General features: G+C 48.2%; 1 protein-coding gene across 9 annotated transcripts in view; it reads left to right on the plus strand.

The window, feature by feature from the left end:
• The window catches only part of Tsks (testis specific serine kinase substrate), a 19,750-nt gene extending 1,878 nt beyond the window's left edge, over nt 1–17,872 (plus strand). The window contains exons 1-11 of one of the 9 annotated variants that reach the window (XM_048790514.1): nt 1,888–2,316; nt 2,928–3,153; nt 12,058–12,153; nt 12,353–12,436; nt 12,671–12,781; nt 13,341–13,621; nt 14,826–15,020; nt 15,465–15,638; nt 16,270–16,405; nt 17,396–17,595; nt 17,693–17,872. In XM_048790514.1, the coding sequence (XP_048646471.1) occupies nt 2,147–2,316; nt 2,928–3,153; nt 12,058–12,153; nt 12,353–12,436; nt 12,671–12,781; nt 13,341–13,621; nt 14,826–15,020; nt 15,465–15,638; nt 16,270–16,405; nt 17,396–17,595; nt 17,693–17,849 (1,830 nt within the window). In that variant the 5' untranslated portion in view covers nt 1,888–2,146 and the 3' untranslated portion in view covers nt 17,850–17,872. Of the gene's footprint in view, nt 1–1,887; nt 2,317–2,927; nt 3,154–12,057; nt 12,154–12,352; nt 12,437–12,670; nt 12,782–13,340; nt 13,622–14,825; nt 15,021–15,464; nt 15,639–16,269; nt 16,406–17,395; nt 17,596–17,692 lie in introns of those variants that run through there. The other 8 variants (XM_048790516.1, XM_048790519.1, XM_048790520.1 and 5 more) reach the window with 8 other exon arrangements.
• The last annotated feature ends 4,383 nt before the right edge of the window (nt 17,873–22,255 follow it).

Genomic DNA, 22,255 nt, shown 5'->3' on the forward strand with positions numbered 1-22,255 from the left:
AAAAAAAAAAAAAAAAAAAAAAAAAAAGAGAAAGAGATGATCTAAAATATACAGGAAGACATGCACAGATTATATGCAAATACCATGACTTTATCACTTTATCTTCCTTTCTTCTCTCTCTTGCTCTTTTAAAATATTTTTTAGTTGTCAATGGATCTTCTATTTTGTTTATTTATTTATTTATATGTGGCGCTGAGGATCAAATACAGAGCCTCACACATGCCAGGCAAGCATGAGCCACTGAGCTACAACCCCAGCCCCTCTCTCTTTTTTTTTAATTATTTATTTATTTTGGCACTGAGGATTTAACCCAGGTAAAATTTACCACTAAGCTACAGCCATTTTCTTCTTCTTCTTCTTCTTCTTCTTTTTTTTTTTTTTTTTTTTTTTTAATGTACTAGGGGCACTTGATCACTGAGCCAAATTTCCAAATCCCCAGCTCTATTTTGTATCTTATTTAGAGACAGGATCTCACTCAGTTGCTAAGCACTTTGCTTTTGCTGAGGCTGGCCTCAAACTCACAATCCCCCTGCCTCAGCCTCCTGAGTCACTGGGATTACAAGCATGAACCATTGTGCCCAGATATGAGCAATTTTAAGTAAGAGACTTGAACATCCACAGACTTTCATAACTGTGGGGAATTTTGGAATCCATCCTCCATGGGTCATGGAGGACCGCTCTACTTGCTCTGTCACACATTTATAAATTGTGATCAAGTGCAGTGGCGGAAGCCTGGAATCCCAAGGACTCAGGAAGCTGAGTCAGGAGGGTCCTAAGTTCAAGGCCAGCCTGGGCAATTTAGCAAGGACTCTGCCAAAAAAAAAAAAAAAAAAAAAAAAGGTACAAATTGTGGATATCAGTATCCTTTACCTCTGTCATGAGTTGAACTGCATCTCTTAAAAGGTCATTGAAATTCCAGCCTCCAGCATTTGAGGATGTGACTTTATTTGGAAATGAATTTTTGCTGATGGTCAAGTTAAGGTGAGGTCATTTGAGCTGGCCTGAACCCAACTCACTGGAGCCATTAAAAAAGGGGAGCTGGGCATGATGGTACAAGCAACTCAGGAAGCTGAGACAAGAGTATCACAAGTTCAAGGCCAGTCTCAGCAATGTAGTAAGGCCATCAGTAACTTAGTGAGTCCCTGTCTCAAAATAAATAATAAAAAGGACCAGAAATGTAGAACAGTGGTAAAGTACCTTGTGTTTAATCCATAGTACCAAACAAACAAAAACAAACAAACAAACAAACAAAAAGCCTAGGGATGTAGCTCTGTAGCTCAGTGGTAGAAGTATACCTGACCAGCATGTATGAGACCTAGGGTTTGAGCCAGGTGCAGTGTCACAGGCCTGTAATCCCAATGGCTTGGGAGGCTGAGACAGGAGGATGGCGAGTTCAAAGCCAGCTTCAACAAAGGCGAGGCGCTAAGCAACTCAGTGAGACCCTGTCTCTAAAAAAGAATACAAAATAGGGCTGGGCATGTGGCTCAGTGGTCAAGTGCCCCTGAGTTCAATTTCTGCTACCGAAAAAAAAAGAGAGAGAGAGAGAAAGACCCAGGGTTTGATCCCTAGTACCACAAAAAAGGAGGAAGGGGCTGTGATTTGGACATGGACAGGCAGAGAGAAGGTCACGTGAGGATATGGGGAGAAGATGTCTGTCTGCAAGCCAGAGAGTGACTAAAGCCATCAGAAGCTAGGAGAGGAGAGAGGCCTGGAGCTGAGGCCCACAGTCCTCAGAGGGAACCATCCTACCCACACTTGATCTTGGACTTCGGGCCTCTAGACCTGGTGAACATCTGTGCTTTAAGGCACTGGGCCTGGCGCTGTGTTCCTGCAGTCTCAGGAAACTGACGCAACCCCAGATACATGCGTGTCATGACTGCGGTTCAGCGTTTGTGGAGATCCTTTCTTAACAGGCAGCATTCTGGTTGAGGAATGCCATCTGCTGTAGATCTAGAATCCTGGACCAGAAGAGTCCACTGTGACCTCCTAGGGGATGCCTTGGGGATGCAGCTCTCCATACTCCCTGCCCCCCACTGGGGCCCAGTGGTTGAGTCCTTTGTGAGGCAGGCCGAGGGGACAGGGGACTCTGAGGGCCAGTGGTCAGAGTAGGTGGTGAGTCTCCCCCTGGGAGCAGGCCTCCAATGCCATGGCGAGTGTGGTTGTGAAGACGATCTGGCAGTCCAAAGAGATCCATGAGGCCGGAGACCCCCCTGCAGGTGTCGAGAGCCGATCCCAGCTGGTCCCAGAGGCTCCCGGGGGGGTGACCAACCCAGCCAAGGGGATCACGAAGAAAAAGAAAGCCGTGTCGTTCCACGGGTGGGTTTGTCGCACCCTATTGTGCATGATCCTAGTGCCGGCACTGCCTCCAACATGGCCCAAGTCCCACTACGGGTGCTAGAGAGGAGGGGGCAGAGGAGAAGAGGAGGGGGGTGGGGGGACAGGCAAGAGGGCAAAGAAGGAGATGGAGGGAGGCAGAGAGAAAGACATAGTGGGCTGAGCTGGGTGGTGGCAGTAATCCTGTCATCCCAGGGAGGCTAAAGAAGGAGGATCACAAAATTTAAGGCCAGCGTCAGCAATTTAGCAAAGCCCTAAGCAACTTAGGGAGACCCTGTCCCAAAATAAAAATAAAAAAAAACGAGCTGAGGATGTGGTAAAGCACCCCTGCGTTCCATTTCCAGTAGCAGGGGAAAAAAAGTACTGGACTGGCATGGGGGGGAGGGAAGAGTCAAGAGAAGAGAGGAGTCTAGGGAAGGGTCTGAAGAAAGCAGGTGGTGAGGGCGAAGAGGAAAGAAAACAGGTGGCAAGGGATGGATGAAGGCAGAGGGCGGAGAAGGGAGTGGAGGGTGAGGGGGCCCTGCAGGCGGCAGGCAAGCTAGCAGCCCCTGGGGCGCATCCTCAGCCATCCCTTGCCTGCTGCTCCTCCCCAGGGTGGAACCCCGGATGTCCCATGAGCCGATGCACTGGTGCCTGAACCTCAAACGGTCCTCGGCCTGCACCAATGTGTCATTGCTCAACCTGGCCGCGGTGGAGCCCACCGACTCCTCGGGGACAGACTCGACCACCGAAGACAGCGGTCCACTGGCACTGCCCGGGCCCCCTGCCTCCCCCACCACACCTTGGGCTCCAGATGACCCGGACATCACGGAACTTCTGGTGAGGGACTCTGGCAGGGGCACACCAGTGTCCTGGCCCTGGTGGCAGGAAATGCTGAGGAGGGGGAGAGGTGTTCTTGGTGTGGAGCCACTGCCTCCTCCTTCGACAGCCAGCATGAATCTGGGAGTGGTCTTTAATGCATGGGGTCACTTTGCAATGTCCCACGTGAGGCTGGAGTCATAGCTAAGAATCACACCAGACCCTGCCCTTAGAGAGCTTCCAGTTGGCGGGGGGGGGGGGGACAGACCCAGACCAAGGGGATGTATTCTGTAATGGAGGGGATCCCAGCGAAGGAACCCCCAACCTAGGCTGGAGGTCTCAGGGAAGGCACCCTGGAGGAGGCCGTGCAGAGTTGAGTAGGAGTTCCTGAACTGGGTCGAAACGGAGAGGTGAGCAAGTTGAGGGTAATTAGGGAATTCCGGACAGGAGCACGGAGAGCTACAACTTAGACCCTGAACTCTGCCTCCCTCTACCCCATTCCTGGGCCAGGCTTGGCTGGCTCCACACAGACACTAAGAATTGCATTTACATAACAGGATCGTGATCATGGTTATTGCTCGCATTTACTGGAGCACTTTCTAGTTCTGAGAGCTGACATTTCCTCATCTGTAAGATGGAGATGCTGCATTTGTTCTTTCAACAAATATTTCTTAAATGCCCAAGATGTGCCAGCTGAGCCAGATGTGGTGGTGCATGCCTACAAGCCCAATGCCTCCTTAGAAGGCTGAGACAGGGAGAAGGCAAGTTTGAGGCCTGCCTGGGCAATTTAGCAAAGCCCTGTCTCAAAATTAAAAAGAGCTGGGGATGTATGTAGCAGCTCAGTGGTAAAGTGCCCCTGGGTTCCACCTGCAGGACCAGAAGGAATAATAAATAAGTAAGTAAATAAATAAGGAAAAGGAAAAGAGAGGGGCTAGGGATGTGGCTCAGTGGAAGAGAGCTTGTCTAGCACGCTTGAGGCCAGGGTTCAATTCCCAGCCCCCACATGTGTGTGCCCACACACACACACACACACACACACACACACAAGAAAGGAAGGAACAGGGGAAAAAAAAAAAAAAGCAGAGCAGATCCCAGGCCGGAGTGTAGCATGTGAGAGAGACAAGCTAGAGGGACAGCGGGGAGGGCACTGGCCACACAGATGATGGGGAGCCATGTGGGTTCATGGGGGCAGGCGGCTGGGCTGGGCACGAGGCTAAACTGGAATCCTCTCCTTCCCTGAGGCTCCTCTGTGGCCTTTGGAGGGAAGGTAGGGAGGCCAGGGAGGAGTCCAGGCAAGGGTGCGGGGGGAAGGAGGACAAGGAGATGCCCTCGGGAGACTTCTCCTCCCCCAGTGGGAGCAGCTCTCCCTCCTGCCTCAGGAGCCTCTCTCCGCAGCACTGCAGCTGTCTGCCTCCCACCAGAGCTATTTCTGAGTCCTGTCCCCCGGTGGCTGGTGACGCCTGAGAAAAAGCCCTGGGCAGCCAGATCCAGGCCTGAGGCGTGGTGAGCTTGCTGAGGCTGAGGGAGCACCAGCAGGTTCCTCCTCTCAAAATGGAAACAGTAAAGACAACCGCCGGGGGGGTAGGGGCAAGGGAGAGAGAAGAGGGAGGAGAGCAGACACTGGCCCCTGCCCAGGTCTGAGCTGCATCAAGAGAGAAAGCTGGAGAAAGTGGGGAGGAGGGTGTGAGAGGGGACAGAGACCCAGAGAGGGGCCCTGGGAGCCAGGAGGCCATGGAGATGCTGGCTGAGAGAGGAGTCCCAGGCCAGAGGGACACAGGTAAAACTGGAAGGATGACTCTCACCTTGGCTGCACCCCCTCAGGGGCTGCAGGCTGCTGTTTGGAAGTTCAGGATTAATCAGTGGCAAAGACTGACAGGGTAGATTTTTGGACCTCTGCTCAGGGTCTGTTTTGCAATCTGCATATTTTCCTGTGGCCACTATGAGGGTCCATGTCATCAAGGCCCCTTGCTATAGGTCCTGTCCATTGTCATTTTTAAGGGCCAACACTAGTCACTGTGCTTGGCTACCAATCTATTGAGTCATTGACCCCGATGCCATCAAGCTGTCATTATTCCCATTTTATGGGAGAGGTTAACAGAACTGCAGAGCTGAGAGTGGGACAGCGCATGGGTGGCCAAGGAGGAACTTGTCCCCAGGACTCTCGCTCCCCAACATACTCTGTGCTTCTCAGCCGAGCAGGTGGGATCAGCCTTCCCCACTCCCCTCCCTCTGCCAGCAGAGCTGCACCCCACATCCAGGGTCTGCAGCTGCAGAAGTACTGACAAGGGCCTTTCAGGCCAGCCCACCTTCATCGCAGGAGCAATTCTCCAAGAGTAGCTGTTAGTTGCCTCTCCATTTCACATGTTGGGAAACAGAAGCACAGGAAGGTAAAGTCCCCTCCCTGAGGTTGTACAGCCAGTGGGCGGCAGAAATGAGTTGAACTAGGACCTGTTCCCTAGGTCGCCAGAACAGTTACCCACAGGAATGTTCTGAGTCTTCAGTTTAGAAAGACGCTCTGTATTGGTTAGCTACTGCTGTGAGACAAATACCCCCCAAACATAAAACAACACACCTGGAGTGGTTTAGTTGAGAAATTCCAGCCAAGGGGTGTGTTGAGGTTACAATTAAGATTTTGGCCCAGGCTAGAGTCATCGGAAGGTTTGATTGAGGCTGGAGAGATGGTGCCCTCCCATGGCCCTTGGGGAGGTTTCAGTTCCTTCCTGCCTTTTGGGTGGAGGCCTCACTTCCTCAGGACACTGGTTTCTCCATAGAGGCTGTTTCTTACATGCCAGCTGTGATTTCTCCAAGCGAGAGACAGTTCCTCTTATGAACTCATCATTTCTTTTAAGTTATACCTTACCACTTTGTGTGTGTGTGTATGTGTGTGTGTGTGTGTGTAGGCGGGGTGCTGGGGATTGAACCCATGGCCTTGAGCAAGCACTAGAGGCAAGCACTCTACCAACTGAGCTATATCCCCAACCCTACTTCACCACTTTTGCTTGACTTTACTTACGTGACCCCAGTCACCTAGTCCAGCACATTCAAGTGAGGGGACTAAGACTCCAAAGGAATGTCAAAGAATTTGCAATCATACTTTAAACCACCGTATTTTGTGAGAATCCTCAAAACATTCTTCTTTGGAAGTTTTAAAATTATCTTTATTACTAAATCTCTTTACTTATGAAGGAGTCTATTCATATTCCTTTTATCAACGTGAAGAAGTTCTCTGCCATTCTTAGTTTGTTGGGATTTTTCCTAATGAAAATGTGTTGGATTTCATCAAATGCTTTTTCTCCATGGACACATCAATCATTTGATCGTTAATGTTTTCATTACCAGGGATTGAATCCAGTGACCCAGACACACTCCAGCCATTTTTTTTTGTTTTTTTTTCATACTGGGAATTGAACTCAGGGGCACTGGGCCACTGAGCCACACCCCCAGCCCTATTTTGTGTTTTATTTAGAGACAGGTCTCACTGAGCTGCTTAGCACCCCGCTGTTTCTGTAGCTGGCTTTGAACTCATGGTCCTCGGGTCTCAGCCTTCCGAGGAATACAGGCCTGTGCCACTCCCCCGGCAATACGTTGATTTTCATAGGATAATTCTCACTTGGTCATGGTATATATTGCCAGAATAAGTTCCAGTATTTTGTTGAGGATTATCCCAGATATATTAATAAAAAATACTAGTCTATGAATTTCTTTTGTGATGTCTTTGAGAAAGTACTGGCCTTATAGAATGAGTTAGGAATTGCCACCATGTACCACCATGACCAGCACCTCCCTCTTCTATTTTTTAAGAGAATTTGAGATGGATTGTTGACATTTCTTAAAAAGATTGGCAGAATTCACCAGTGAAGCCATCTGGTCTTGAACTTTTCTTCTTTGGAAGTTTTAAAATTATTTTTGTTACTAAATCTCCTTACTTATGAGTCTATTTGTATTTCCTAGTTCTTCTGGTGTCAGTTTTGGTAGTGTGTGTGCTTCTTTAGGCATTTTTCTATTTTTTTTTTTTGTTTTGTTTTGTTTTGTTATCTAGTTGGCATGCAATTATTCATAGTAATCTTTTTGTTACTCAGTGATAGAGTGCTCACCTAGCATGCAGAGACACTGGATTTGATCCTCAGCACCACATAAATGTAAAATAAAGATATTGTGTCACCTAAAACTAAAAAAGAAATATTAAAAATATATGTATTTTTTAGTTGTCAATGGACCTTTATTTTATTTATTTATATGTGGTGCTGAGAATCGAACCCAGTGCCTCCCACATGCTAGGCAAGCACTCCACCACTGAGCCACAACCACAGCCCCTCAATAAACTTTTTTAAAAATGCATTTACAGCTATAAATTTTCCTTAGAGCATTGCTCTTTATTCATTCCTTAAGTTTTAGTATGTCATATTTTCATTTTTCTTCATCTCAAACTTTTTTTTGTGGTGGGGGGCACTGGGTGTTTAACCAGGGGTGCTTTATTACTGAGCCACATCCCCAGCCCTTTGTATTTTTATATTTTGAGACAGGATCTTGCCAAGTTGATTAGGGCCTCACTAAGTTGCTGTGCCTGGCCTCAAACTTGCTATCCTCTTGCCCTGGCCTCCTGAGCCTCTGGGATTACAGCCATGTGCCACCGCATCCAGCTTAATGTTGTCTTTCAGAAGTTTGTTTATGATGTATCTAGGCACTGTTCCTTTGGTTTGCACTATTAAGGGTTCGTGGGCTTCCTGGATGTGTTGAATAATTGGGGAAGTTTTCAGCTATTGTTTCTCTACCCTTTCTTCTCCTTTTGGGGACTCCCTGACCCATAGTGTCCTGGCCTCTGTTCAGTTTTCTTCATTCTTTTAATGTTCCTCAGATTAGATCTTTTTTGTTTGTTTGTTTTTTGGTACCAGGGATTGAACTCAGAGGCACTCAACCACTGAGCCACATCCCCAGCCCTATTTTGGAATTTGTTTAGAGACAGGGTCTCACTGAGCTGCTGAGGGCCTCACCATTGCTGAGGCTGACTTTGAACTCGCAATTCTCCTGTCTCAGCCTCCTGAGCCACTGGGATTAAGGCACGTGCCACCGTGCTAGACTGGATCATCTCAGTGAACTACGTTCAAGTTTGATGATTCATTCTTCTGGATACGACGAAAACCTGCTATTGAGCTCCCTCTTGTGAATTGAATTTCTCACTTCACTTATTGTGCTTTTCATCCCTGGAATTTCTAATTGGTTTCTTTCATCTGGGAAGGGGGAGGTTATATAATTATGTCACTGTATTTATTGCTGGGTATAGTGGTGCACATCTGTAATGAAGTGTGTTCAGGAGGCTGAGGCAGGAGGATCACAAACCAGCCTCAGCATCAGAGCAAGGCCCTAGGCAATTTAGCAAGACCCTGTCTCAAAATAAAAAATAAATAGGGCTGGGAATGTGGCTCAGTGGTAAAGCTCTTGGGTTTAATTCAATCCCTAGTACCCAGCCCAAAAAATGAATATATGCATGTGTGTGGGGGTGAGGTGGGGTGGGTGTGTATGATTTTCCTCCATGTAAGCTGGATCACTTGGCACGTTCTCTTCTTGTTTCCTCCCAACTCAAAATTTGTGCATCTCTCTTTTTTAAAAATATTTTTTTTTAGTTGTTGATGAACCTTTATTTTATTTATTTACATGTGGTGCTGAGAATCAAACACAGGGTCTCACACATGCTAGGCAAGTCCTCCACCACTGGGCCACACTCTCAGACCTTTTTATTTTACTTTGAGACAGGATTTTGAGAAGTTGCTGAGGCTGGCCTTTAACTTGCAATCCTCCTCCCTCAGCCTCCAGAGTCACAGGGATTACAGGTATGCACCACAATGCCTGACTTCTACTTGGCTCCTCTTTATAGTTTGTATCTCTTTAGTAATAAGCTGTATTTAGTGAGAGATCATTCTCATATTTTCCTTTGGTGTTTTTTGATATGGTTTCCTCTAGTCCTTTGAAAATACTTCAAATAGTTGATTTACAGTCTTCAATTGTAAATCCAAATCCAAGCTTCCTCAGGAACAGATTCTACTGATTGCTTTCTCCTCCAGCACCAACCCAGTGGATGGGCCATAGTTGCTTGTTTTTCTTTGCATGAATCATGATTTTTCTATTAACAACTGGACATTTCAAGTATCATGATGTGGCAGCTCTGGAAATAGATTTTTTCGACTCCTGAGGGTTTATTTTGTTAATGCTTATTGTAAGTTGCCTTTTAAAATTTAAATGTTATTTAATTAATTTGGTGTGTGTGTGTGTGTGTGTGTGTGTGTGTATGTGAATGTGTTTCTGAGGACTAAACTCAAACCCTCACAGATGCCAGGCAAGCACTTGCCACTGAGCAATACCCCATCCTAGAGGTGCTTTCTTTTTTTTTTTTTTTAAGAGACTTCTGAACTAATTCTTGGGAGGCTGAGGTAGGAGGATTGAGAGTTCAAAGCCATCCTCAGCAAAAGTGAGGCACTAAGCAACTCAGTGAGACCCTATCTCTATAAAATAAAAAATAGGGCTGAGGATGTGGCTCAGTGGTTGAGTGCCCCTGAGTTTAATATCTGGTAGCTGCCCCCTTCCCCCAAAAAATAATAATATAAACTATAGCTGGGCATGATGGCTGAGACAGGAGGATCCCAAGTTCAAGGCCAGCCTCAGCAACTTAATCAGACCCTAAACAAATTAGTAAGATCCTGTTTCAAAATAAAAAGAGCTAAGTATATAACTCATGGTAAATTGCCCCTGGGTTGAATCACTAGTACCATGAATAAATCAATAACTGTGATTAGTTTACAAATTTCACTGTTGTGACAGACACAGAATTATAGTTTGCACAAGACAGAAGAAGCCCTCTGACCTATAAAAGTTTTCACAGGTGTTGGACTTGAATGGGCAACCTCACAGTGTTGAGAATTCAGGTCTGGCTGTCAGCATCTATCTTAGCTGGCGACCTAATGCTGGGTTCACAAAATCTGACTATTTCAGTAACTCAAGAAAACGACAGAGAAAGCACAAAAACACACAGAAGTACCTTTTCAATATTCCAGAGACGGCTTTATGAGCTTAAGGGCCCATGGAAAGAAAGAGAGCCACTGGAATTCTGTATTCTTATCTAGGGAACACACAAGTGGAGGTTTCATGGAACATCCTATCCCAAAAAGGGCAAAGGGGTAGGATTACAACGGAACAGGGCGGGTGACACCTACACCTGGAGCCACACCTTGCTGTCTGAGCTGGGTCAACACCCAAGTCACTATGAAATGTAGTAATTGGTCAGATCCTCAGGCATCAGCACTTGAAGGCATGTTCATCCATGGAAGCTCCTGGCACTGGTCTCCATCTGCTCGTCCAAGATAGCTGTCAACTTTGCATTCCAGACAGTGGGCAGAGAGAAAGAAGTTTTTACTCCTTTTCTTTTAAAGGCATAATTCTGAAATTGACTACCTATTTTCATCCAAGTTCCATGGGCCAGAACTTAGCCCCATGGAACTGACCATACCTAGCTGCAAGGGAGCCTGGGAAATGTAGTCTCTGGCAATTCAGTGTGACACTAAGGCTTCTGTGGCAGTGGAAATGGGAAGAATAGAGCCTGCCACATGCCTCCTTCTTGGAACCATAGTTTGGCAGAAGTCACAAAGCATTTTATGGTGGTATAAAATATCGATGGCATATGTCTATAATCCCACCTACTCAGGAGGCTGAGGCAGGAGAATCACAAATTCAAAGCCAGCCTCTGTCTCAAAATAAAAAATTTAAAAAGGGCTCGGGGTATGATTCAGTGGTCAAACATCCTTGGGTTCAATTCATAGTACCCCTCTCCCCAAAATAAAAAGGATTGGGGATGTCACTTAGTGGTAGAGCCCCTCTGGGTTCAATCCCAAGGACCACAAAATTTTTTTTTAAGAGAGAGAGAGAGAGAATTTTTAATATTTTTTTAGTTTTCGGCAGACACAACATCTTTGTTTGTATGTGGTGCTGAGGATCGAACCCGGGCCGCACACATGCCAGGCGACCGTGCTACCGCTTGAGCCACATCCCCAGCCCCCACACAAAATTTTTTTTAAAAATCAAGAAATGATGGGGCTGGGGTTGTGGCTCAGAGGTAGAGCATTCTCCTAGTACTTGGGAGGCCCTAGGTTCAATCCTCAGCACCACATAAAAATAAATAAAGGTATTGTGTCTGCTGAAAACTAAAAAATAAATATTTTTTAAAAATCAAGAAATGATGATCAGAAGCCACATGGTGTCATGGTTTAAAATAAATTTTCTGAGTTTAAATTCTGATAAGGTCACCTAATGTGTTGTGTAGCTGGGAGTACAGGAATGTCACCCTTCTAAGACCCTTTGCAAACGGGGCTGTAGAACCTCACACAGTGTGATTGTGAAGAATGTAAATGCTTGGCCTGGTGGAGAATGTGCTCATGATCTGAAAAGTGCTGGGAGAGGAAGTCAGAGTATGTGTTTTAACAGTATGTTTTTCCTGGTGAAGTCCTGCCTGCCTGTCATTCCAGCTACTTGGGTGACTGAGGCAGAAGGATCATAAGTTTGAGGCCACCTCCGGCAACTTAGTGAGACCCTATCTCAAAATAAAATTTACAGAAAGGGTTGGGGAATCAGTCCCCAGTTCACACACACACACACACACACACACACACACACACACACGAAAGTGTTTGTTGAGACCATCCTCCTTCCCCTACCTGTCTGAGCACCCTACCCTTGCCCCTCAGTCCCTCTTGGATCCTACTCATTCTTCTCCCAGTCCACCATGAAGAAAATTAGCTCTCCCTTGGGTTTACCAAACAGGTGCACCAAGAACACAAGAGGTGCCACCTCTGGCTTAAGGCACACATTGTTTCAGGGCAAAATCAGGGTGCAAAAAGAGCCTCCACAACCCACTAACCACTGTCTCCCATTCTTCCCTAGAGCGGGGTCAACAGTGGATTGGTCCGGGCCAAAGACTCCATCACCAGTTTGAAGGAAAAGACCACCCGGGTTAATCAGCACGTGCAGACCCTGCAGGTATGAGAACCGCCTCTTCTCCCCAGACCTCGGCTTCCTCCAGGGCGGATTTCTCGTTAGACAAGCCTGTACTCTGATGCATTCCTAGCCCAGATGGGAACTCGAGACTCAGAAAGGAAAGGGACATTCCTAACCCCAGATCCCCCTTCCGTGGGCTGTCCCCGTTGACCTCGGTAACCCTGCTCTCTTTCGGTTCCAGAGTGAGTGTTCGGTGCTGAGCGAGAATCTAGAGAGAAGGCGGCAAGAGGCTGAAGAGTTGGAAGGGTACTGTAGTCAACTCAAGGTGAGCCACTGGGGGCGGGAGTCGGGTGAGAAGTGAGTGGGGAAGGAATGGAGTCCTAGACGCGAGAGAGATGGGAGGAGGCGGAGGAGCAGCACAGCGCAGTTCTGGCGAGGCCAGAAGCCATTCCTTTGGTCAAGGGACCACGACTAGTAAGTGGGGTTCTGCCTGCGGGGTGGAGCCTGCTTGGAAATAGCCAGCCTAAGGGTAGGGAGCGGAACTGGAATGGGAAGGCAGGGCCCCCGCCCTGGTGTCCTGACCCAGGAGAACTGCCGGAAGGTGACCCGGTCGGTGGAAGATGCTGAATTCAAAACCAACGTCTTGAAGCAGAACTCTGCCCTACTGGAGGTAAGACGGTCCGGAGATTTGTGGGAGGAGGATGGACACCTGAGGGACTTGGGAGACACCGCAGGTGGGACTTCCTGCCCTGCTGCCACCATCACGATGACACTGCCCCTGCTTTCACGGTCACACTTAATAAGGAGGATCCGAAGGAGGCTTCCATGCCCAGAATGGGGACTCCAGTCCCAGAGAGAGAGACCTGAGCTGGACTTGGACTGAGAAGGCTGGTCCTGCTCACATGCTCGCTCATTTTCCAACGAAATGCTGAAAAAGTTGCCATCGTTCTTCCTAAGGGGCAGGGACTGGTCTTTGACACCTAAGAGGACTGGAGTTGGGGTGGAGGGGAGGGCTGGATGGAGTCGCGGAGGCAGACAGGGGAATTTCCGAATTGGATTCCCGTGGAGTTGGAATGGCACATTCCCTCCCACTTCACGTGGTACTTCCTAATATTCTCTCCGGGGCCATTTACTTTCCAGTCTCCGATTACTGGGGCAGATTTGGGGGTGGAGTTGGTTTCGGGAGGAGAAGGGTTGGACACCGTGACCCGCTCTCTCTCCGGGTCCAGGAGAAGCTGAGATACCTGCAGCAGCAATTGCAGGATGAGACGCCGCGGAGGCAGGAGACCGAGCTACAGGAGTTGGAGCAGAAGCTGGAGGCCGGCTTCTCCCGGCTCGGCCTGGGCTCTGTTGCTCCCAACCAGGGCTGCTCCGGGCCACCAGGGAGTCCCGAAGAACCCCCTCGGCTGCGCGGCCTGGTGGGCTGGGGAACCGCGCCCCGGTCAGGAGAGAGCCCCTATGGGAGCGATCAGGAGCTGCAGAAGGTCTCCGCCGGTCTTGAGGAGTTGAGGTGGGCGGGGGGCCTAGGGATGTCACCTCGAGGTGATACGCAGGCGGGACCTTGCTGGTGGTCAAATATCTTGGGGGCGGGGCCTAAGTGTTGTGGGTGGTTCCATTCCAAGTTTTCTGAGGACTCTCCATACTGCTTTCCATATTGGCTGCACCAATTTGCAATCCCACCAGCAATGTATGAGCGTGTCTTTTTCCCTACGTCCTCACCAACACTTATTATTGCTTGTATTCTTTTTAAAATTTTTGTTTTAGTTGTTGATGGGTCTTTATTTTATTTATTTATATGCGGTGCTGAGAATAGAACCCAGTGCCTCACACATGCTAGACAAGCACTCTGCCAATGAGCCACACCCCAGCCCTCTTGTATTCTTCATAATTGCCATTCTGACTGGAGTGAAATGAAGTCTTAGGGTTTTTTGGTACCAGGGATTGAGGGGCACTCAGCCACTGAGCCACATCTCCAGCCCTATCTTGTATTTTATCTAGAGACAGGGTCTCATTGAGTTGCTTAGTGCCTCGCTTTTGCTGAGGCTGACTTTGAACTTGCAATCCTCCTGTCTCAGCCTCCCCAGTTGCTGGGATTACACACGTGTGCAACCACTACCCCTGGCTCTTAGAATAGTTTTGATTTGCCTTTCTCTAACTGCTAGAGATGATGAACATTTTTTTTTTCCATGTTTGTTGATCAGTTGTGTTTCTTCTTCTGCAAAGTGTCTGTTCAGTTCCTTAGCCCATTTATTTATTGGGTTGTTTTTTGGTGTTACGTTTTTTGAATTCTTTATATATCCTGGAGATTAGTGCTCTGTCTGAGGTGCGTGTGGTAAAGATTTTCTTCCATTCTGTAGGCGCTCTCTTCACGCAAAGAACTAATTTTTGAGTCGGGGTTGGTAGGTCTACCTCCAGTGAAACCGAGGTGGGCGGAGCTTCAGGGAAGCCGGGCCTAGTGACCAATCTGAGTGGGCAGGATAGGGGGGAGAGGTGTCTGGAGAGATGGCGTCTGGAGGCGCAGTGGTGGAGACTGGGGACCTGACAGGGAAGGCCCAGGCTAACTGACAAGGCAGAATTCTGGAGGACATGACCAGATTTCAACAAAAGGGTGGCACAAGAGAATTTGGGGACCGGCTGGGTCTGGAGCTCTGGGTGGGTATAGCGCAGCGTGACCAAACCTAATCCCCCGCTATTCTATCCCTCTTTCCCTCTAGGAGGGAGGTGTCCTCGCTGACCGCACGGTGGCATCAGGAGGAGGGGGCTGTGCAGGAGGCCTTGCGGCTGCTTGGGGGCCTGGGCGGCAGGCTTGACGGCTTCCTGGGCCAGTGGGAGCGGGCGCAACGCGAGCAAGCTCAGACCGCCCGAGGCTTGCAGGAGCTTCGCGGTCGGGCCGACGAGCTGTGCACCATGTGAGGGCTGGGGCCGGTGCGTGGGGTGGGGCTGGTGTCCGCCACGAAGGGGTGGGGCGAAGCCATCGCGGGGGCGGAGTCTTGAGGGAAAAAAAAAGGGTGGGCCAATCAGCGGGGGTCTGAGCGTTCCGGATCTTATACTGACGTTGGGAAGCGCCAATTAGATAGCAGGAAGAGTTGTATGCACGTTAAAGAACGAGGGATGGAGCCAATTAGAGAAGAGAAGTGTTCCAAGCCCTAAAGAGATAAAGAGTGGACACCAGGGATCAGGGAAAGTCATCTAGAAACAGGGCGAAGGCAGTCCAGATGTTAAAATACAAAAGGAGGAGCCAACAGAGCAAGAGGGGTGGGCAGGGCAGAGTATTGAAGACTTGATGGAGACTCAGGTGCTGGACCAATGGTGGGTGAAGTCTACCACACAGCATTGGTTACGCTCATGCTCAGGGTGGAGCGGTCAGCTGTGTCTGTGGCTTCACTGAGGAGCGAATTGGAGGGGCTTGGCCCAGTGAAACCGATTCTGGAGGAGTTGGGGCGGCAATTTCAGAACCCCCGAAGAGGACCTGACCACTCCATGAGCCTGGATCGATCCACGCAAGGCTCCTGTGCCCGCTGTGCCAGGTATGGGGGTGGGGCCAGCTTCCTGGTGCATTCCGAGTCCCAGGGAGGATAGCGCATTGAAGGAGATGTGGGGTATCAGCAAGGGGGAGAGGGGTGTTCATTGTGGGAGACAGCATGTTGTAGGATCAGTCAGTCGTGCTGAGTAATGGGAACGACATTTCTTACCTTCCCACAAGCTAAATATAGCGTTTTGCTACATTTGGAGCATGATGTATGTCCAGTGCATTGTGGGAAGGTCGGGATGTGGTACATGGTAGGAAGCGGGGTTTCTCCCTACATGGTGCAGAAAGTGAGACCTCGTGTGTGGTGGGAAAAAAAGGCTACCACACTGGGTTCATTGTGGGAAGGGGGAATTCCTTGTACAACTTGAGATCAGGTTTAACTTGTGCACTAGAGGAAATGTGAGTTCTTGATGGCTTTTGGAAACCAAGGACTGATGGTGCCCTTAAGTAGTAGGAACCAAAGGACACCTGATACACCATGGGGTATCCCCAGTGCGTGGGTGGAAGGTTGTATGGGGTGCATAATGGAAACAGGGCCAGGTGGAGTCTGGGAAGGTGTGCATGGGCATCCTGAGGATGGAGTTGGTACTGGGCCTCTTTCATCTGGTGACCACCCTTCCCGCCCCCAGCCAGGGGCAGCAGTTGTCTTCGGAGTCCCTGCAGCATCTGCTGGAGCGAGCGCTGACCCCGCTAGTGGACGAGGTGAAGCAGAGGGGCCTGGCTCCTGCTTGTCCCAGCTGCCAGAGGCTACACAAGAAGATTCTGGTACCAGGGACCATGGGCTACCATGCCCCACTTTACTTTTCTGTCAGGGCAGGGGACACGGAGTCCTGGGCACGAGGGTACTGCTGGTGTGTGACCAGAAGGGAAGGGCTGAGCTGTGGGCAGCAGTTGTTGGGGGTGGACTTAATTCTGATGCATAGGGGGAGGGGCAAGCAGCTTGGTGGTTTGAGTCATAGGCCAATCATTCTGGAACTCTGGGCTCTAGATTTGGGCCCAAGACATGATGGGACATTGCATCTGGCGTACTGGGGGACCAGGAGGCAGATAACCAGTGTAAAAATTCATGGGACATTGGCCTGATTTCCCCGGCCAGACCTTCAGAGACGCAGTGAGATCAGTAATCAGTGAAATCAGCGAGAGATCAGTGAGGCCGGACAGGGCACCCAGTGACTTTTGGTCACCATAAGCTACTGCATCATGGAAAATGGAACCATATCTCTTCTTGGGGCAACAGACTGAAGCCCAGTACCTGCTGGGACTTGAGTCCTGGTTCATTATGGGACATGGAGACCCACTGTATTACGGAACACTGACCCCATGGATGATAAGCAGCATGGGATGTTGATGTGGCAGAGCCACAGGACAGGTACAGGGGAGCACATGGGCTTGGTGCACTGTGGGATAGAGAGAACCAGAGCACTAAGGACTGTTCTCGTGAGAGACTCTGGTCTTGTGGATAAGGAAACACGGGTTCTTCTGGGACATGGAAGGTCACAACAAGGTGGGCACATGCATATCAAATACAGGATGGTTCGTGAGCTTTGGGGGACAACGTCTTAGATGTGACTTAGTGCTTGCTGAGATATAGGCCAATATATCAAGGAATAGACGCAGGGTTAGTGCAACCAGTGCCTTGTGGGATGCCAGGGTTGGCTTCAGCCTCAAGGCATGATGGGATACCTCGGGGAGGAATGTGGGCCCCATGGGACCCTGCCCCTTGCCTCCGCGATCCAGCTCCCCCTCCACTCCCAGCCCAGTACAGCAAGCCCAGCGGCACCTACACTCCTCTCCCCAGGAGCTGGAGCGCCAGGCCTTGGCCAAACACGTCAGGGCAGAGGCCCTGAGCTCCACCCTTCGGCTGGCCCAAGACGAGGCCTTGCGGGCCAAGAACCTGCTGCTGACGGACAAGATGAAGCCGGAGTGAGGAAGGAGGCTGAGGGCATGGGAGGAGCGTGAGATTTTGGGGAAAGGGCCTGAACCCCTCCCTTGACTCCCACACCCCAACACCAAGCCACACCAGTGCTGACTCCCCACTGTCTGTCCTTACAGGGAGAAGGTGGCCACTCTGGACTATCTACACCTGAAGATGTGCTCCCTCCACGATCAGCTCAGCAACCTGCCACTTGAGGGGTCCACGGGGACAATGGGGGGAGGAAGTAGTGGGGGGGCTCCCCCAAAACGTGGGGGTCCAGCCCCTGAGCAATAAATGGCCTCTCATGCTGGCATGAATTCCGTCTCCTTTTTGGCATCAAGAAGAGGGGTAGTGAGGGGCTGGGGTTGTGGCTCAGTGGTAGAGTGCTCGCCTAGCACATGCAAGGCCCGGGATCGATCCTCAGCATCAATAAAAATAAATAAAGGTATCTTGCCCAACTACAACTAAAAATTAAAAAAAAAAGAAGAGGGGGTAGTGAGCTGCGCACACACCACGTGCCACCCTCTGTGCCCACCAGGATTCACTGAATCCTTAGCTGCATGGTGTCTGGGTTCCCAACACCCAGGTTCCCAAGGAGGTGCTAACAATGGCCTGTTCTTGGAGGAGGGGGTGGGGTAGACATATGTTCAGAGGTGTAGTTTGAGCCTGTCAGGCCAACAATTTTTAGGGCAATTTTTACTAGATAATTGTAGCTGCTTAAGATAGTATGCACATGTTATCTCACACACTTTCTGGGAGTCAGGAATCCAAAGGTGGCTTAGCTGGGTGGCTCCGACTCAGGATCCTTGTGAGGCTGCCGTCAGGATGTTAGCCAGGCTGGGCATGGTGGCATATGCCTGGGATCCCCGTTACCCGAGGAGCTGAGGTGGGAGGATTGGGAAATACAGTGAGACCCTGTCGAGAAGGAAAGAAGAAAGAGAAGGAGGGAGGAAGGGAAAATGTCAGCCAGGGTTGCAGTCATGTGTACTGGTTGGAGGACTTGTGTTCTCACAGCACTACCATCTCTGTTATGGTTTGGATCTGGGATGTCCCCAAAGGCCCTTGTTTGAAGGCTAGCTCCCCAGCTGGTGGCACTTTGTTAGATGGTAGAAACTTTAGGAGGTGGGGCCTGCCTGGAGGAAAGAGGTCACTGAGGGCCTGACCTTGAAGGGTATATCTGGTCCCTGATTCCTTCTTTCTCCTCCCCCCACCCCCCATCTCTCTCTCTTCCTGGCCACCTTAAGGTGAGCAGCTTTGCTCCGTCACAAACTCTCTGCTGTGATGTTCTACCTCACCACAGGCCCAGAATCAACAAGGCCAAATTGAAACATCTGAAGCTATGAATCAAAACACAACTTTCCTCCTTTAAGTTATTTTTCTCAGGTATTTTGTGACAGTATTAGAAAGTTGACTAACAGACTCTTCCAAAACAAGAAGTGTAAGAATGAGCAGGAAGCCACAGTGCTTTTTATAACCTAAATTTACCATCAAATCCCCATTTTAATATTCACTGGAAATGAGTCACAAGCCAGGCGCGGTAGTGCATACCTGTAATCCCAGCAACTCAGGAGGCTGAGGCAGGAGGATCTCAAGTTCACAGCCAGTCTCAGCAACTTAGCAAGGCCCTAACCAACTTAGCAAGACCCTATCTCAAAAAATTTTAAAAAAGGGCTGGGAATGTGGCTCAGTGGTTGAGTGCCCTTGGGTTCAGTTCCCCGGCCCCATAAAAAGAAAAGAGTCATGAGTCCAGATCATACTCTAGAAATTTAACAAAGAATTATTTACAGACATGTTTGGAACACAATGTCAATCTTTGAATTTATTTGAAACTACCACAAGGATGTTATTAAACTTATAATTGAAGTTTACTATAAATAGAAAAATTCACAAGTTGAAAGTATACACCTCAATGAATTACATGAGAGGAACTTTCTAGTGTAGCCACTACTGAGATTTAGGACATACCAGCACCTCTGAATCCCTCTCATGCCTTCTACCAACCAGGACCTGGAAATGTGGCCAGCCCCAAAGACAATCCCTATTCTTCTGATTTGTAATAAAAAGTATAAATATTGGAAATAAAGAAGACTATCATTATTCTTAGATGGTAATTGTGCATGTAGAGAATCTCAGGGAATCCAACAACATATACATTTTTAAAAATCAGTGAATTTAATCTGGGTGCAGTGTCGCACGCCTGTAATTCCAGCGGCTCAGGAGGCTGAGGAAGAGGATCTTTGAGTTCAAAGCCAGCCTCAGGAAAAGCAAGGCACTAACAACTCAGTGAGAGCCTGTCTCTAAATAAAATACAAAGTAGGACTGGGGATGTGGTTCAGTGGTCAAGTGCCCCTGAGTTCAATCCTTATTATCCTCTACCACAACCCCCACGCCCAGAAAGAAAAAGCAGCGAATTTAGCAAGTAAGCTGAGTAAAAGGTGAGTAGAAGTCTTTCTGGCCAGGCGTGGTGGCACAGGTCTGAAATCACAGTGACTCAGGAGGCTGAGACAGAAGTATCTCAAGTTGAAGGCCAGTCTGGAATTCAGTCTCACCTCTGTCCAGCTCACAAGCTTTTGCATACTTTAGTCTATCATGCAACTTCTTTTTTAATTTATTTTTTTTAGTTTTAGATTGATACAATATATTTTATATTTGTGTGGTGCTGGGGATCGAACCCAGTGCCTTATGCATGCTAAGTGAGCACTCTACCACTGAGCCCCAGCCCCAGCCCTATCATGCAACTTCTTAATGTGCTGAGAAATATAATGATGTGATCTTGGTCACTAGCTTAGTAGATAGCATTAGTTGAAGCCCAAATGGCCTTACTCTATCTCTGTTTATTAATGGTACCCCAATTTAGTTCAGAGTGGGTGATGGTGTTTTTCAAGGCAGTGTGGCCCGACTCCAGGATTTTGAGAGGAGAATTATTACTGGTGTGTGCCAAGGTGTGGTGGTCTCATTCTCCCCACCTGGGATGCCAGTAGCCTGACGTATTGTACAGGTCAGGTTGAGATGTGTTGAAGAGAAATGGGGGAGGGGATAACTCTGGGAAAAGTGTTTCTTGCTTCTTTATTTTGGTACTAGGGATTAAACCCCAGAAGTGCTCTACCACTGAGCTACACTCCCACCCCTTTATATTTTTATTTTGAGACAGGCTGTCACTAATTTGATGAGGCTGGGCTCGAATTTATAATCTTCCCACTTCAGCCTCCTGAGTTGCTGGGATTATACCTGGCTTTTTCTTGCTCTTAAAAAAGAGGGTTTTTTGTTTGTTTTGTTTTGTTTTCATTTTTGTTTCTGAGAAACAATTGTTTCTCCTTTTCTGCCTGATATGATCTGTCTGCACAGATGGCAGGAGCTTCAGCAACCATATTCAAGTCATGAGGTGGCCAGTCTGAGGACAAGAGCCAGCCTGCCAAGGATGGCAGAGCAGAAAGACAAAAAGAATCCAAACTCTCCATAGACTCAGGACAGAACATTTAACCATGCTTGGAATTACATGACACCCAGACTTCTCATTATATAAGGCAATACATTTACTTATTGTTTAGGACACACATTATCATTTCCATCTTATTTATTGGTTGAAGCAGTCACCAGACTCAAGTGCAGAGGACATTGACTGCTCTTTTCTTTTTTTTTTTTTAAGTTGTCGATGGACCTTTATTTATTTATATATATGTGGTGCTGAGAATTGAACCCAGTGCCTTACATGTGTGAGGCAAGTGCACTGCCACTGAGCAACAATCCCAGCCCTTGACCTCTTTCTCTCTTTTTAAAAACATTTATTTTTTAACTTGTAGTTGGACACAATACCTTTATTTTATTTATTTATTTTTTAAGAGAGTGAGAGAGAGAGAGGATTTTTTTAGTTTTCGGCAGATACAACATCTTTTTTTTTTTTTTGTATGTGGTGCTGAGGATCGAACCTGAGCTGCACGCATGCCAGGTGAGCGCTCTACCACTGAGCCACAACCTCAGCCCTTGACTGCTCTCTTAATGGGGAGAAATGTTAGAGAATCTTGGCAGTTTAAGAAGCAGCCCGTGTGCAAGAGACATCTTGAGAAAGAAGACATACAGGTGACAAGTAAATATAGGAAGAGATGCTTCATCATGTCAAAGTGCAAATTTTTAAAACAATGCAATCATTTCTGTAATCCCACCACCTCTGGAAGCTGAGACAGGAGGACTGAAAGTTTGAGGCCAGCATCAGCAATTTAGCAAGGTTCTGTCTCAAAAACTAAAAGGTGGGCTGGGGTTGTGGCTCAGTGGTAGAGCACTTGCCTAACACAGGTGAGGTACTGGGTTCGATCTTCAGCACCACATACAAATAATAAGTAAAATAAAGGTATGTGTCCATCTACAACTAGAACAAAACAAAACTAAGCTAAAAGGTGGTAAAGCATCCCTGAAATCAATCCCCAGTACCAGAAAAAGAAAGGTGGGGGAGTACAGTAGGAGGCAAAGACATTGAGATGAGAAAGTTTGAGATTCTCAGATTTATTTGCGTTCAACTGATTCTCCCTGCTGTATGTGTCAGGGTCCCAATCCTGGCAACTAATACCCAAATTTTTGTATTAGCAACTCGGCAAAGCTTTAAATTCAGTTTTGTGTGTGTGTGTGTATATATATATATATATATATATATATATATATATATATAGAGAGAGAGAGAGAGAGAGAGAGAGAGAGAGAGAGAATAT

This window comes from Marmota marmota, unplaced genomic scaffold, assembly GCF_001458135.2.
Source record: "Marmota marmota marmota unplaced genomic scaffold, marMar, whole genome shotgun sequence".
NCBI lineage: Eukaryota > Metazoa > Chordata > Mammalia > Rodentia > Sciuridae > Marmota > Marmota marmota.